Below are 15,917 nucleotides of genomic sequence, written 5' to 3' on the forward strand. Positions count from 1 at the left end.
AAGTTTCAGTGACTTATGACAAATTCAAGCAAGCTGGAGCAGTTCGTCTTAGAGCAGTTCTTCTCAGAGACAGCAAAAGACACATCCCTACCAGGGAGCAGTGTTGTTCTTTTTAAGCCTTGGCTTCAAATATAAGGGCAATAGATTTTCTTTAAGGAAAGAAATCCCCGAATTTGTTGCCATTGGCAAAACACTGGATTTTTCACTAGCCTCGTTTCTCATTAGCAACTGAATCATTTTAGCAGGAACTTGTCCAAAAACATTCAGCCTGAGTCAGACACCCAGTCTCAAACATTTAAGCCCAAACAGCAAGTTTGGCGTTTTAAACGTAAAAGAAAGCAGGGGCCTTACCACTGGAAATCTTGGGCAGGAAACCTGCTGCTGTGACGGGCTGGGGCTGCACCCTGCAGAACCCGTGCTGGGTGGGAACAGCTCCAGGACCTCCTGGTCCCCAGGCACGTGGGGGTTTGGGCAGCGTGGGGAGCAGAGGGCCCCTGGGATGTGCAGCTTCCTGGGGGCTCCTCAGTTACTCTGATGCCGTCTTTTCCAGAGTTGTTTCCCCAGAATTGTCATTCCTTGGGTTTCCCACACATGGAGATATCTTCCGTTCCCTGGTCCCTTTCTCTCTGGGTTGCATCAGCAGGGACGGGGCTTCTTCCCTTTCTGCCCAGCCTGTACTGCAAACTGGGTTTGTGGCTCTGGTTTTGTGAGTGAGGCCAGCTGTAGATGCATTTTCTGTAGCAAGTACACACATTTTCCTCCATCTCTTTGTGCCAAATGTCAGAAAACCTGGGGCCTGGCACAGACCATGTGTCTCCCTCACAGCCACAGCCTCCCCTGGGTTTCTCCTTTGCTGGATCATCTTCAGCAAACCAAATCGAGTTCCCATCCTCCTCCTCCCTCAGGCTTAGAGCACACAAATGGATTTTTCCCAGACAAAGGGTTTGGCTCGGTGTGGCACGGGACACTGGTCCATGCAGGAGACACAGGGCCACCTGCCCTGCCAGTAGAGCTGGATCTGGCCATGTGTCCTGATGGCTCTGAGCTCCTGGGCCACACACGCTGGAGGACTTCACTGCCACCACAACTGGGTCGTTCCACACTTTACCATTTTCATGCAACAAGACTGAAGGAAAATCCCTGTCCCAGTGGGGACAGTATCCGGGTCCCCAGGGACATGTGGGGCCGCCACTGGGGCTCGTTCCCCAGGTGCAGCCCCACACCATGGTACAGGAGCTCCACCAGCATCTCCAGGTTCATCCCCAGCTGCTCCAAAACTTCAAACGAAGCAGCAGGCTTGAAGGCATGCGATGCTGGAGGGCTCCATCCATAGGGCTTTCTCCTCACCTTCTGGTCCAGCAAGCAGACAGGTCTCCATCAGCTCGGGTTGCTCCATCTCCGATATCCCTTCCCTTGGAGTTAAGGGATATATGTTCTTCCATCCATATGGACCCCCCAAAAAGTATCCCCAAAGATGTCTCCAGGGGTTTGGGGCCCAGGCACAGGCAGGGTGGCCCTTGCAGCATGAAGCACGTGAGGTTTGATCCTGCGAGAGACAAATAATGGCTTGGGCTGAACTAGCAGTTTTTTGGGGAAAAAAAAAAAAAAGAAAAAAAGAGAAAAAAACTTATCTGGAAAAGGGACAATTTTAAGGAGACTGAGGCTATTCATTAATTCAAGTCAAATTTAGAGATTAATTTCAGCCCCTGGCTTCTTCTTTCTTCCCCCGTCCCTTCCCCCCTTCCCCTGAATTATTGTTCACAAAAATTAAAACAAAATGTTTTGGGGGTTTCGTTTGTTTAAAAAGCAATTTTCATTTTGAAAATTGCCAAAATATAAGTTTGGAAAGGGTGGGGTGTTTTGAAAGGGCAGCATTGTCATTGCTGAATGAAAACCGCAGTGAGGAATGCGTCCGGGGAGATGCTGGGCGCAGGGACACGGGGCCTGGGGACGCGGTGGCAGCACAAAGGACCGCAACCAGCCTGCGCCTCTGACCTGGATATCTCCTTTCACTCCCCCAAATGGAAAATCCTGCCTGCCTTGATCTTCTTCGACAGAGCTTTTCTACCAAGATGCTGTATTTAAGGAGGGGATGCTGCTGCCATTGTAGTTTATTTGACTGGCCCCAGACCACAACTTTCCCCTTTTCCGCTCTGAGCTCCTCCAGGTTTCTGAACATCTGCATTTCAGGGACGTCTGGTTGTTGGTGTCGGAGCCTGGCAGCCCAGGTAGAGGCCCTTTGATGAAGCTGTGTACATCTGTGCACAATAAAGTCAGCGAACAAAAGGCTGGGGAGGTCCTTGGCAGAGTAAGAGAAAGAAAGGAGCAGGAGGCAGCAGCGCTGAGCGAGGCCGAGCAACTGGAACCGAAACCTTCATCAGGGAGCTTGTGGCACCTGGCACATGCTTTGCTCCAGGGTCTTCAGCTGGAGCATCTTCTCCACCTGGTGAAAGCAAAGCACAAGGAGCAGAGGTGGTGCTGACCCTGGGAGGTGATTTTTTATTGCAGCCGGCAAAGGTGTTCATAGAAAGAAAGGATGGGTTGCTAAAGAGCCGCTTGTTGCAGAAGGGAAATTCGAACCGAGGAGCACTGGCTGGAAATTAAAGCCAGGCCAACGCGTGTTCAAAACCAGGCAAGAGGCTTCAGCACAGCGGGCGACGGACCCTCAGCGAGGGGAGGCTGGGCGGGATCCTCCTTTCCTGAGTGCCTCCCTCCTTGCTCAGCATCTCCGTGCCCCCATCACCAGTTTGCCCCGAGCCTGTGGCACCAGCGTGATGGATCCCACCGTCGTCCTCAGCAGGGACTTTCTGACGCCTGCATGGGCCATTTGTTTCATTGCCCTAATTCCTCCGTCCCTATGTGCTATTGTCAGGGAAAAAAGAGGAGGGCTCTTCTGTCTAAGCCTCTCCCATCGGGCATCTCTGAGCACATCAGGGTACAGATGGAGCTCCCAGCACAGCTCCGTCTGCTCTGGGATAGCACAGGGACAACTATTTCCACAAAACGCAGTCTCTTTGGGGGTTTAGCCCCACTGTCTGTACAAACAGGTGCATCCCAAAGTGGGGATGATGGCAAAGCATCCAGGGGTGGGATTAGGAGGTGATCAGTGCCCAGCAAATGCCCTCAGTGCCCTGGAAGGGCAGGTGGAAAGAGGGGACAGCCCAGGCCATGCTGCTGGAGCCAAGATTCACCGAGAAATCATATCAGAGAGGTGGCCCCTGCAGCCCCATGTGAGGTTCAGCTTCTTCCCTCCTCCAGACATAGGATTTTTGCATTCCTGGAAGCCTGAAATCGATCCCAGGCTGTGAGCAGCTCTGTGCACCCTGCTCGCTCCTCCGCTTGCCCACGCAGCTCTGCCCGGTGGGACCAGCCGAAATATTTGCACAGACCTTGAGAAAACCCCAGGAGCTCCGTGCCCTGGCTTTGCAAACACGTCTCTGTTTATCGAGTAACCCAAAGAAATGCAAAGATTTTCACTTGCTCTCCGGGTGGGCTCAGCCTTGGGTTTTGGAAAAGGACTCACCAATGCAGTCTTGCAAAATACTGGAGTACCAGTGCCAGCTTTCCTCAAGCACTAGTTTGAGGAGGTGAGCTTGCACACTCTTTGGAAAACATGAATTCCTGCTGGCTTTGAGGAAAAAGGAGGTCTTCTCCATGCCACCCCTTGGAGAAATACCTCCCCATGTTGGTCAGCTGGGTGTAAATCTTGCTGTTTGTAACACCAAAGAGAGAGTCCCTGGCAAGTCTCAAGGCTTTCAGTGGCAGAGATGTGCCTGCACATTCCTAGCCTGCAGCAGAGGGGACAGATGGAGGGACCTGAATCTCCCCTTCTCTGCCCAAGCCAAGCGATGTGGCTGGTGCTGGTAATGTGCCTTGGTGGTTAGCCACAGCCCGGAGGACACCCATGCTGTGCCTTTGTGTCACAGCTCCTGTCCCCATCTTGGCCAGTCTTCTGCTGCCGGAGCAGGACCAGCCATCGGTCTCACCCCGCCATCTGCCCCTGCACGCCCCATGGGAAGGGTTTAATCTCAGCTCCTCCCCACTGCAAATCAAGGGTTGGTGTTTTATGAACTCCACCACCACTTCCCAATAGCTCCATTCCTGTGCGCTGCAGGGCAGAGCCCCCGGTCGCACGTGTACAGTGCTGAGGTTAAGCAGGAAGGGCGCATGCCCCCACGCTTCTTTCTGATGCAAACAGTCTGGTTGCCCGTGCTCACTGCATCAGAAAACCAGGGCCGAGCTGGGTCTCCAAAGCCATGAGTCCCTCGGCACGCAGGAGCTGTGGGGCCGCTCACCCTGATGCTCCTCTCCTGTCTTGGGAGATGGCAAATGTCCCCGCAGGCTGGGGGCTCACCTACGGGGATGCAAAACACAGTTCGAAGCCGTGCGTTGGGAATCGGGCTGTCTCACGGCTGACAAAGCGCCCTGGGGCCACCCTCACACCATCTGACTGCTTCTCCAGCTCTGCAGGCATTTGGATCTGGTGGGGACGTGAGGCCGGGCCCTGGCACGGCAGCTGCAGGAGTTTGGGTTGCGTGGGGAAAAGCAGGGAAACGGTTCTGCATCCCGCTGGGCGGACGTGGCCAGAGGGTTGTGCTCCCCACTATGATTTTGCATCATGAGTTAACCGGGGATTGTTCCCGATAAATAATCCGGAACTGCACTGTAATTTTGGGGTCTGAAATTTGATAATTAAACAAATACAGCATGCCTTTGTCCTGGGCAAGCACCATAAGGTAAACAGGAAGGAATGAAGGATTAAGATGTCTCTGCTGGAAAGGAAGGTGACAAGCCCAGGGCCGTGACACCTTCGCACTGAGCAGGGGGCCCAGCTGCGGGCTGGCATTGCACAGCTGCATTGTTCAGGGGTGAAGAGCAAATAAAAGCAAAGGGAAAAGAAAACAAGCTATAAAACCCTCAGCAAAGCGCACAGCCTCAGAGACCGCCTCTTGATGGCCCCGTGACAGCCCCGGGGAGCGGCAGGAGAAGGGTCACGCTTTTGAAGTCCTCGAGTTGCCTTTTGCGAAGGCCCCTTGTGAAAGCAGCGCCCGTGTTGACTTTAGGGTGCATGGTGGGGGGGGCATGGGATGTCTCCTGGCAGGCTTGGTCGCAGCACAGCCAGCTGGAGCGGTGTTTGAGCAGCTGGGTGGGATGGGATGGGATGGGATGGGATGGGATGGGATGGGATGGGATGGGATGGGACGGGACGGGATGGGAGGCATGCAGGTGAGGTCTTGCGGACGTGTTTTAGGCTGCACACACACCACGGAGCCTTGTGCTCCACGTACAAACATGGCAAGGAGAACCAGGGAATAAGATAATGAGGAAGACTTTGAAATGTTGTGTAGAGCTCAAACATGCTTGTCGGGATGGATGTGAATGAGAATACTGGGAAGGGTGGGATGGGGCTGCTGGAACCCCCTGGGGCAGAGGGATTGGGATCAGGGGGTGCTGGGGAGAAAAAAGGGGGCTGTGTCCTGCATGGCTCAAAGCCCTGCGGGGCCAGGAGCCGAAGGGAGGGAGCAGAGCAGGGCTCACAAGGGGCAAAGCTCCGGCAGCAAAGCTGTGCGTGGCCGTGTCCCAGCCATGCGTGCCAGCTCCCTGTCCGTGCCCGGCTTTTAATTCACATGAGGAGCGGGGAGAGGCAGAAGGTACATTGTAAGTTGCGGTGGTGAAGCACGAAGTCTCGCTGACCTCAGCTTCCCCTCCAAAAAGCCGGGTTCACCAAAAAGTGGCGGTTGGGGAGAGGCGTGGGCTGGTATTGGGGCAGGGACCCCCTGTGTTTGGGGGTCCTGGGGTGCTGACGGGCTGCACTCTGTGCCCTCTGCAGCCTGCAACTGCAACCTGCACGCGCGGCGCTGCCGCTTCAACATGGAGCTGTACAAGCTGTCGGGGCGCAAGAGCGGCGGCGTCTGCCTCAACTGCCGGCACAACACAGCCGGCCGGCACTGCCACTACTGCAAGGAGGGCTTCTACCGCGACCTCAGCAAGCCCATCTCCCACCGCAAGGCCTGCAAAGGTACTTTTTTTTTTTGGGGGGGGGGTGGGACGGGTGGGACAGCACGGCCCCTTCTCCGCCTGCCTCTTCTGCTTTCACTGCTCCTGTTATGGCCACCTCCTCCTGCTCCTCTCCCAGCCAAGCTACCAAAATGAATTTTCCTACCTCCTCCTCTCCCCTCCCCTCACCACCCCGGTCTCCCCAGCCTCCCAGTGAGGATAAAGCCTCCAAGATATAAAAGGTCCTCCTTGCTGAGGATGAGTTTTGAGATGTTTCCAGGTTACAAGGGCTGTTTTCTCACTCCCATGCATCAGGGCAGACTCGTGCAAAGCCCCAGGTGTGGGGCAGACGTGGGGTCTGCAAGCCAGCGCTCATCTCCCCCGAACCCCCAGGAGCCAGGGCAACACCAAACCCATGCACCAGCTGCTCCCCTCCTCCGGATGAGGCCAGAGCAGTAAAACGGGAAACAATTTTATTTTTTCACTCAGCAGACAGGGTTTTCTGAGGTCTCCTCTTTGGCAGGGGCGAGTAGCCCCCCAGCCTCTGCAGGGTGTATTTTAGGGGGATTCCCAGCACACCTGAGGCCAGCCATCCCCAGAAGGCATGGGGTGGCCCTCTGGCACAGGTGGGTGCCCCTGGCAGCCCCCACCTTACCGAGCTCTATTGCTTTGCATAGGATCAAGTCCTGCAAGCACACTTTTTTAACCCTCAGCTGGATGAGGCATAAATCCCAAACCTGTGGCTCTGCTGAAGGGATCAAGCAAACCCAGAGCAGGAGATGCTAGGCTTTTCTGCAGAAAGCTTCACCTCTTTTCTCTCAAAGCACTAATATCAACAAGAAATGGAAAGCTTTTTGGCCTTGCTGGGTATTTTTGGCTGGAAAGCTCCAGGTCTTCAGCATTTTCAGTTTTTTAATGAAAATGCTTCTACATTTTTTTTTCCACTGAAAACAGACACACTTTGCCAAAGCAGAAAAAGCAATCAGTTCTTCAGACAGCCCTCCCCTCTTTTTTTTTCACCTTGTAAAAACTTTTTCAATGACGGATTTCTGAGCTGCCCCACTATATGGCCACTAAGGAGTGCACTGGGGGGACTTTAGGGTGCTGGGCTCCAATGTCCCACACTCACCCTGAGCCTGCTTTTGGGGTGCAGTCCCTCTCTGTTCATGCACCATGCTGCAAGAAGAGCGCCCTTTGGGCTCCATTTGTCCCAGCTCACCCCAGCTCCCTCCACCCCAGGGACGCGGGGGGTTCCCCTTTCCATCCCCATCCCTGACTTCCCCATGTATCCCATCACAAGGAAGCCCCAGAGTGGTGCCCACCTCCCTGTCCCTCACCTGTGTCTCCCAGGGCTTTCCTCACTCTGGCATTTCCCATCCTCCAGCCCACAGCACCCTGCATCTGCCTCAGTTTCCCCAGGCAGCCAGGCAGAGCCCCACCAGCCTCTGCCAGGCGCTTTGCATTGCTTTAAGCCCACGCTTCCCAGACGCAGGCTCATCTGCTCCTCGAACACCCTCTGCAATTGTTCTTCTCCACTTCCCCTGCCTTCTCAACTGCTCCTGCTCTTGAAACTTGAGATTGCCACATTTAAATGCTTCTCCAAACCCCCCACAGGTTATAACAAAAATGGGGCTATTGGAGCTACCAGATACAAAGGTTTGTAATAAATATGCTGGTGCATGAGCAGCTCCCCGACTCGCAGGCTATTAGCACGATTTCACAGCAGTTGGAATGGTTTATTGTTGGCATAATCCACCGTCCTATACAAAAGCAGGCGAAATGAAGTTTCCTACAGCAAAGGCATTCCTTTGAACACCGGCTTTTTCTGAGCCCTGTTTATGGCACAGTGTGTTTTATGTTCCCCCTGTTTTGTGTCCCCGATTCAGGGAATGTTCTGAAATAATTGGTAAAAATGAGCATTTAAAACAAATAAACAAAACAAAAATGCCATCTAACAACTTCAGCCATTTCTCCATCAATAACAATATTAATTTATCATCTCACCAAGCCATCTGCCGATGGGCAAAGCTCTCCCAGAGCCTCCTCTTGACCCAATGTGTTTAGAATTAAGAAATTAACTGTCCTGCAGCATCTGCCATCTCCCTGCCTGCCGCTGCATCTCACGCAGCACATCATGTTTTCTCCATAAGACTTGATTCTTTCAACCATCGCATCACTCCGTTCATGTTTCACGTGTAACACATTTAAAGCAGTGCATATAACGGGCAGGGACCCACCGGGGGAGCATGCAGCACGTTTAACCACCCTGCGAGTGTGCGTGAGCTCGGGCAAACTCCCAGCAAATGTTCCATGAACGAGCCGCTGGAGACAGTTTGTGTTAATTCAGCCTCATTCATTCAGCCTAACAGACACATCCAGCCCGCCTTCCTCTCCCCTGTGCGTCTCATCTCTCACCCCATCCTATGTGCTAGGTTCTATATCTCCATCCATAACACATCTCATGTCACACGTCAGGAAACGGTAGAGGAAAAGTTGTGTTATTTTAAATGGTGTTTGCAGTACCTGGTTCCGGTGATGTATTTATGCAAAAATATCATGTTGCAGAAATGCTTGCATGATGTCTGTTTTGTTTTGTTTTTTTTTCTTTTTAAACTTGGATAAAAAGGAAATGCCACTGATTTTTGCACATCTTGCAGGACATGGCAATGAAATGAAATGTGAGCAGAAAGCAAAGCTGGGCAGCACCCAGGCTGAGTGCTGGCAGCTTTTCCAACTGCCAAACATGTAACACCTTTGTCCTCACTTGTGTAAAAGGTATTTTAAAGATCTGAAGCTGTCCTACCAGCACAGGTAAAAGCATAAGAGTTTGCCTCTAGGGATGATTTCTAACCCAACAGTAGCTAACCGCAGAGTTGTGCAGCTATGCTATGTTTCTTGCCTGCATGCTAGCTTCCAGTTACTTTCTGGGGGAAAAAAAAAAAGAAAACCAAGTTGCGGTGATCAGAGATGCCATGTCCCAGAGCCATGAAACAGGCAGATCATGGCATGAAGCCTGCAAACCACATGGGAAGAAGTCGATGACAGCTGGAGCAGGGATAGTGCACGAAGCAAAACCCTGCCACACTGCCCTTTTAACAACAAAAACCCACATGTAAGAAATCTCAAATATTCATCTTTTCAAAGCTCTGAACAAGTGCGAATTTTCCCTCCTTTCTCGATGATTTTTGCAAGAGTGTGAACAGCTCCCAGAGCGCCCAACCTGCGCTTTCCGTTTCTTGTGCTTTCCTCTGCTCCAAACAATGCCACAAACAAAACCCCACATCTGGCCCCTGCAAGCCTCCGCCCGCTCCTCTCCATCATGGGCTGCTGCAAATCAGTGTCCTGGTGTTAGCTCTGGTCATTAAATTCACTCCTGATATTAGCCAGTTTATTGGCATTAATGTCACTCTATCAGAAGAGAAATTCCTCAGGGTTTTATAGCCCAGCCATAAAACAGCCCCGCGCCCTGGGGAAGGGATTTACACGCTTTTGGAGTAAAAGATGACAAACGAGGGGCATTACGAGCATTGTGCTGAGGCTGCCAGAGCACAGCTAGGTGGAGGGGCCGGGTTTGGCACCTGCAGCCCTCCTGCCATCGGCGTGCCAGCACCGTCCATCTGCCTTGGCATCTGTGGGTGCGTGCTCCCAGCCTGCTGCTCGAGGATTTGGGGTTTGCTTTTTGGAGGTGGTTTGGGGGCAAGTGGAGAGGCAGCGATCGCTGCTCCCATGGGCTCAGCCTCTGGCCCTAGGTGTGCAGGCGCAGGTTGTGTCCCCGGCCGGCCACAGGCATTCGGGGGGTTCTGGCCCAGCAGAACCCCTCCCCGGCTCCTGTGCCACGGGAGGGGAGAGCAGAGCCCCTGGTGACAGGGACAGAGGGACGGGTCCCCCGTCTCTCTCCACTGACTATAGAGGGAGCTGCGTGACCAGCTTAGAGCACGGAGCTCATCTCTGCGTGGCCGAAGCCAGGGGAGATGAGCCTCCTGCCGAGCCCCAGCGAGATGTTGGGATGCAGGAGGCAGCCGGGGTAAAGCCCAGGGGAGGGCAGGGGCTGAGGACGGGCTCGCTGCCAGCGCCACGCTGGTGTCCCCGTGGCTGTGGCTCACTGCAGGTCAGGAAGAATAGCCCGGGCTTCCCTTCCTTGCAGTGCCGTGCCTGTGGTGCATCTCTGCAGGCTTTGGTGGCCAAGAGGACCCTCTGGCCTTGGAGATGTCCCCTGCCACCACAGCGGCCAACCTGCAGGGCTGGGGTTGGACACCTCGCAGCTGGCACCTCCTAGAGGCAATGGGATGCCCGAGGCCATCGGTGGGAGCTTCTGGCAGGGCTCCTGTCCCCAGCCCTTCCTCATTCACAGCGAGTCCCCTCTGCTGGACAGGTTCCACAGGCTCCCCCATCACCTCCTTGGTGTCCATCTCAGGACAGGGGGTGCATCCTACGAGAGGTGCTTCCTGCCCCACAGGCAACCTTCCACTGATCCCACCTCGTTCGTGGTTTCCCAGGCCCAGGCCCAAGCCCAAAGTGAGACTTTCTGTGACGCCCCCCCCCCCCCGCCCCCCAGGGAGTTGTCTTCAGTTTTCCAGCTTTCTTCCCTTCCTCTTCTCATTTCTTTCCTCCCTGAAGACCGGCTGGAGCCACCAGGGAAATGGGAGATGTGCCTGGTGCCAGCAGGGCTTGCATCGAGTTCTTGCACCAGGGCTTGGTCACCTCTGAGAAATCACATCCCTGGAGAAAGCTGCAGCTTCCACAGCATTGATCTGCCAAACACAGCCTTTAATTCCTCTGTGAGGCAAGCTCTGCTCAGGCTGAATGAGCAGCCTTCTAGCTGTGATCCTATGCAGCGCTCCTTAGTGGCTCTGCCTGACGCCCTCTTCCCAGAGGCCCCGTGGTTCCTTGTATTGATCCTATTCCAAGTGCTGAGCTCTGGTTTGTGCTTCCTGCATCTACAACTTGTCAGCAGCAGCCCCAGGCAGACGCAAACCACTCAGAGGAAGTGTACAAAAATGCTGTTTAAGCCGTCTCAGGCACTAGTGTGGAGGTGTCCCGGAGCACTGCAGGAGCCCTGAGTGTCACCGCCCTCAAGTGCCACCCCTGCCACGGCACGTGGGGACCATTCACCCACTTCAGTTGGTCCCAGACTGCAGAAGGGACGTGGTTATTACAGAAACTCTGAAATTACTTTGAGACAGTAGAGTGAAAACATGGAAAAGGAGGGGTTCTCTTTTTTATAGAAGTTGAGGCCCAACGCCACACCTCTTCCTGGCCGTGCCAGCTATTAAACCCGCAGGATTGTAACGACATGCAAGCAGCTACGCCAAATTAAGCAGCCACTTCCAAGGGAGCAGCACTTGCCGTGGGGCAGCAGCGACTGTTCCTGCAGCTCCGGGCAGCGATGGGGACACCTCTGAGTTGTTCCAAGCCAGGCAGGCTCCAGCCGGTCACCTTCAGCCCTGCTCTCCCTCTACTCAAGGACTTTCTAAACTCCAACATATGTGGGCATCAGGAGGAATGCACGCAGCCCCTTCCCCAGCACAGGGCAGCTCCACCACCACAAGGATGGAGCCGTGCACTAGGGTGCACCTCTGGGGACCACAGAAGTCCCGTTCCCGTGCCAGGTGTGCAACCACTGGCGAGATCGCTGGTACTGGGGCTCATTCTACATTTCCCTGTAAATTAACTGGGACAGGGATAAAATCCTGCTCTCGGCTCTTTCCAGCAACTTCACCGCTGACTTTCTTCAGCTGGGACAACCTCCTGAATTACAGCAACATCTAGACAGACATTTGCTTTCAACAGAATGTGTTTTGAGTGGTCAGGGACTGAAATGCAGATGTTGGGAGCAATGAGTGCAGGGGGTCCGTGGGGACCCCTCGCCAGGGGCTGGGGGCAAGACAGTGCTCTGATCTTCCGTGGCCTCCAGAGATTGTCCTAGGAACTTAGTGAGCAAAAAAAGAGAGATGAAAAGAAGAAAGACAGGGGTTTGTCCATGCCTGGTGACAACAGCAGAGCAAAAGCACCTCCATGCCAAAAGTTCCCTTGTGCTGTGGCTGTCTTCAGGCTGCAGGGGAGTTGAGAGCTGCGCGTACTGCTCGACCCCAGCCCCTGCTGCACGCACCAGGGAGGTGCCTGGACCCCCCCCTCAGTGGGTGAGCTGGAAGAGCCAGCAAAGAACCCCTAGAAGGAGCAAAAGCCACAGCAGAAGATACTGGCACTGGCTGGGCTGGCAGAGGTGGCACAGGATGCTCCGCTGGTGCTGGGAGCTTGGGGAGTTTGGCCAGGGGCCCCCAGAGCACCCTCAAGTCCCCCAGATCCACCTTGAGCCCCCCAGGGCAGCCCAGAGACCTCCCTGCCCCAGTCTTTGGAGGACTCAGAGCTTGGGGCTGGGTCCTGGGTTGCTGCAAGAGACCTGGAGGACTAGAAGAGCCGAAGTTGCTAAATTCGTTTGCGCAGCTAGACCTTTGCATATCTCTGAGACAGAGGAAAGAAAAGCAATAATTTGCCTTCCCCATAAATATTTGCAAATATCTGAATTGATTTCCTGCTTCAGATCATTTCTAGAGAGTGCAAAATCCTCCAGACTGATGTCAAAAGAAAGCTCAGCCCAAGTCCCTTAGCATGCCCTGTTCTGAATTGAACCATACTAAAGCTAGAAGCTTTTTCCTCATTAGAAGGCGGCAGATATTGCCCAGTTAAACCTGCACCTCTCAGGGCATCACAAGCCAGCTGCTCCCCAGGAGCTCTCATTGCAATCCTTCGCTCCCCCCTGGGGGGGGTTCAGGGTCTGTTCAGGTCCCCCCCTGTGCAGAGCTGCTCGCGGGGCTCCCCGCTCCCTCCTGCCTCGTTTCGTCAGGCTTGTGGCAAGCTCATCAGCCCCGAGACTGGCTGTGCTGCCAGATTTGATTGAAATATTATTAGTGGGAGAATACACCCGCAGGAACCTCATTTCCTCAGGAGCCAGCCTAAAAACGCATCAGGAGGAGAAAATGTTTGAATTGTTTTCCCCCCTCAATGAAAGTATTTTCCAATCTGCTCTTTTTTTTTTTTTTTTTTTTCTGCAAGCAGCCCCGGATCTGTGCAAGAAGCAATTTCTCCCCTCAGAGCAGGTTGAGCCTTATGTTGCTTTAGAGCCGCGAGGACACGTCTTTGTGCCTGCTCAGCTGCTCTCTGCCTGCCCACACCTGCACGCAAACAAACAAACAAACAACAAAAAAAAAAAAACAGGCTCTGTCAGCAAAGCCAGGAGAAGGAGGTGGCGATGCTTGGTCCCTGGAGGTCTCAGTGTCCCCAGGAGCTCCTCTGCAATCGCTTCAAGACGCAAGACGCACCTAAATGGTGGAGCTCAGAGACGAGAGGGAATCTCTAGCAGGTCTTAACAAGAGGATTTTCCAGCATTTTGGAAAGCGCTGTGATAATCACTGTATGTATCACTAACGACTGCCCAAAAAGTGGATTTATTGCTGCCATTCAGAGCCCCTCACCCTGGATTAGTGGCAACTCTCACTCAGCAGAGGCACTGGGGGCCCCATCCATTCCTTGGTGCAGAGGGGACAAAGACCAGGTCTAATCTGTGAAATTTGGCCCAAACTGCAGGGTGCCGGTGCCCTTGGCTTCCCTGAGTGCCAGCTCAGGAGGAGGAAATGGGAGAGCCCTGAGAAGCGGCCCAGGAGGACGGACGCTGTGAAATGCCAAGAGATTATTTGTCTTTGCCTGATAAAAGGGGGGATTCATTTTCTGCTGGCAAGAAAACCTTTAAATCTCCTAGAGAATGTGCTGAGGGACACGCTGCATGAACATGATCCTTTGGAGAGCTAAATCCAGTTCACAATACTGCAGGCAAGCCAATGATCTCATTGCAAAGCAGTTAACAGTTAATATTTAGAGCCATCATTAGGGTTCAGAGTTAACACAGGCATGTTTCAACCTCTGCTTCTTGTTAGCAAACTTCCTGGAGAGGGACGAGGCCGGGCTGGGTGCGGACACATTAGATGCCACAGATTTTTCTTGCACACAGCATAAATCTGTGGGACTTGCTGGCCGTGCCACCCCTGGTGGAGGTGCAGCCAGACCACCTGCAGGACTTCTGCTGGAATTGGGATCACAACACCCGGGCTGCCAAAGGTGCAGGAGCAGGAAAAAGCAAGTGTGTGGCTACACAACAGCTTGCTTGCGCAGCGCTGTCCGAGCCCTAACTCTAAATGTTAAAACAACAGGCGAAGAGAAATACATTTACTGCATCAGGAGGGCACAGGCTGTGTTCTTGAAGCAACAGGCAAATATAAGTTGCTGTTTCGCTGTTTAAAATATTGTTGGAGTCAAAGCATCCACACGTGAAGCTTCACTTTGGTGCTTTATTTTTTTTCCAGCAGAAAATTTCTCTAGCCACATTTTTTTTATTCTAGTCAGAGTCTTTGGAGGGAAGACAGAAAGCAACCAAAGGGAGGCAATTTTGGCCACGATTCTGGAAAAGCGCTTAAAAGCATGTTTAAATATAAACGTGTACCTGAGGCACATTGGCTACATGGGGCTTCGATTCATACTTAAACCTGAGCGTGATTTCCTGAAGAAGGCTTGTTCTGTGAACCGGAGCCCCAGCCGATGGCTAGTACGAGGAAGGAGGGTTTTTCCAGTTAATTCATTTGCTGTTTTACTGCTCCTTGCACGGCGCAGTGCAAAGCAGCCACATTTGGGGCTTTGAAATCTGGAAACCCTGCGAGGTATGTTATCATTGCAGATACAGCGTGACGAGGGGAGATCTGGACAATCCCCGAAATTACGCCTTTCTCTGTTCTTCGGTCAAATGGGCTTTTCGTCATTCTGAAAACCTCCCAAGGCCAGGACTTCTTCAAAAACAGGAAGATGCTAATTCTCCAAAAATGCGGGTCCTTTCAGGTACCTTCTCACAAATGGTCACACCTGAGGAGAGCTAAGCCCGGAGATTTGTGCCTCTGTTTACCTTTCGATGCACGTGTGTGGGGGAAGATTAGCACCTGGGAATGCCTCTGACCAAAATTCAGGAGTGGAAAAATATTTGCATTTTTGTCATGCTACATGCCCACCTTTGGTGGGCCGGAGACATACCAGCAAGTCCAAACACTTTTCCAGGGCAGTTTGCATCCTTTCATGCACAGTCCTAAGTTTTGCCTGCCAATTTTCTTAGCCCCAAAGCAGCCAAAGCCCCAAGTCGCACCATTGCCCATGCTCTGACAGACGATGGTCTGTCTCTGCAGCTTCGTGCAAGTAATAGTGGCTTGTCCTGGAAGCCTCAGACAAAGATACAAACCTCTACAACAGGCAGTTTTGCAACAGCATGCCCCCAGGGGAAATCTCTTCCTAACTGCAGGCAGTTAGTAACTGGCTCGGAGTGCTTATATCCGTATATATATTAATCCCAGCTAATGTAACTACAGATGTTCTCATTCACAGGCCCATCTAATCCTGTTGGGTCTTTGCCATGGTGTCTCGTAGCACGAGTCCTACGAGTTAATTACGTGCAGTGCAAAGAAGCATTTCCTTTTATCGCTGAAAAAGGTTGCCTTTTGAGTGTGCTGAATGTCCCTTTGTTCCTGGAGCTGGAGGAGCAGAGGAGAGGAGCACCTGTCTGACCTCCTCGGCGCGGCGCGTTCCTTGGCACCCCTCCACCGTCTCTTGGCAGGGCTTCGCTAATCTTCTCCGTCGCCCTCCGATGGGTGCTTCTCCCTGCCTTTCACCGCAGGCTCCCAGCTGAGGACCTGCTATTGATTTCTGTAGTGTCATGATACGATATTCAGTGTCACTCTCTCCCCCTTTCAGAACACAACCTGCTATCTTGTTGCTCTTCCGAGCTCCGTTGCAATCAGCCAGATGTTTCATTGACTCCTGGGTCTGTTCCTGGAGTGGTTACAGCTGATCGGGACCCTTCAGCGCTCCTTCCCCTTGCGCATCCTTCC

At 53.2% G+C, this 15,917-nt stretch overlaps 1 protein-coding gene across 1 annotated transcript in view; it reads left to right on the forward strand.

Annotated features, from left to right (window-relative positions):
• Positions 1-15,917, forward strand: part of NTN1 (netrin 1) — an 86,050-nt gene that overhangs the window by 39,738 nt on the left and 30,395 nt on the right. The window contains 1 exon segment of the mRNA XM_040577754.1: positions 5,831-6,019. Coding sequence (XP_040433688.1) covers positions 5,831-6,019 — 189 coding nt within the window.

This window comes from Cygnus olor, chromosome 18 (genome assembly GCF_009769625.2).
Source record: "Cygnus olor isolate bCygOlo1 chromosome 18, bCygOlo1.pri.v2, whole genome shotgun sequence".
In the NCBI taxonomy this organism is placed as follows: Eukaryota; Metazoa; Chordata; class Aves; order Anseriformes; family Anatidae; genus Cygnus; species Cygnus olor.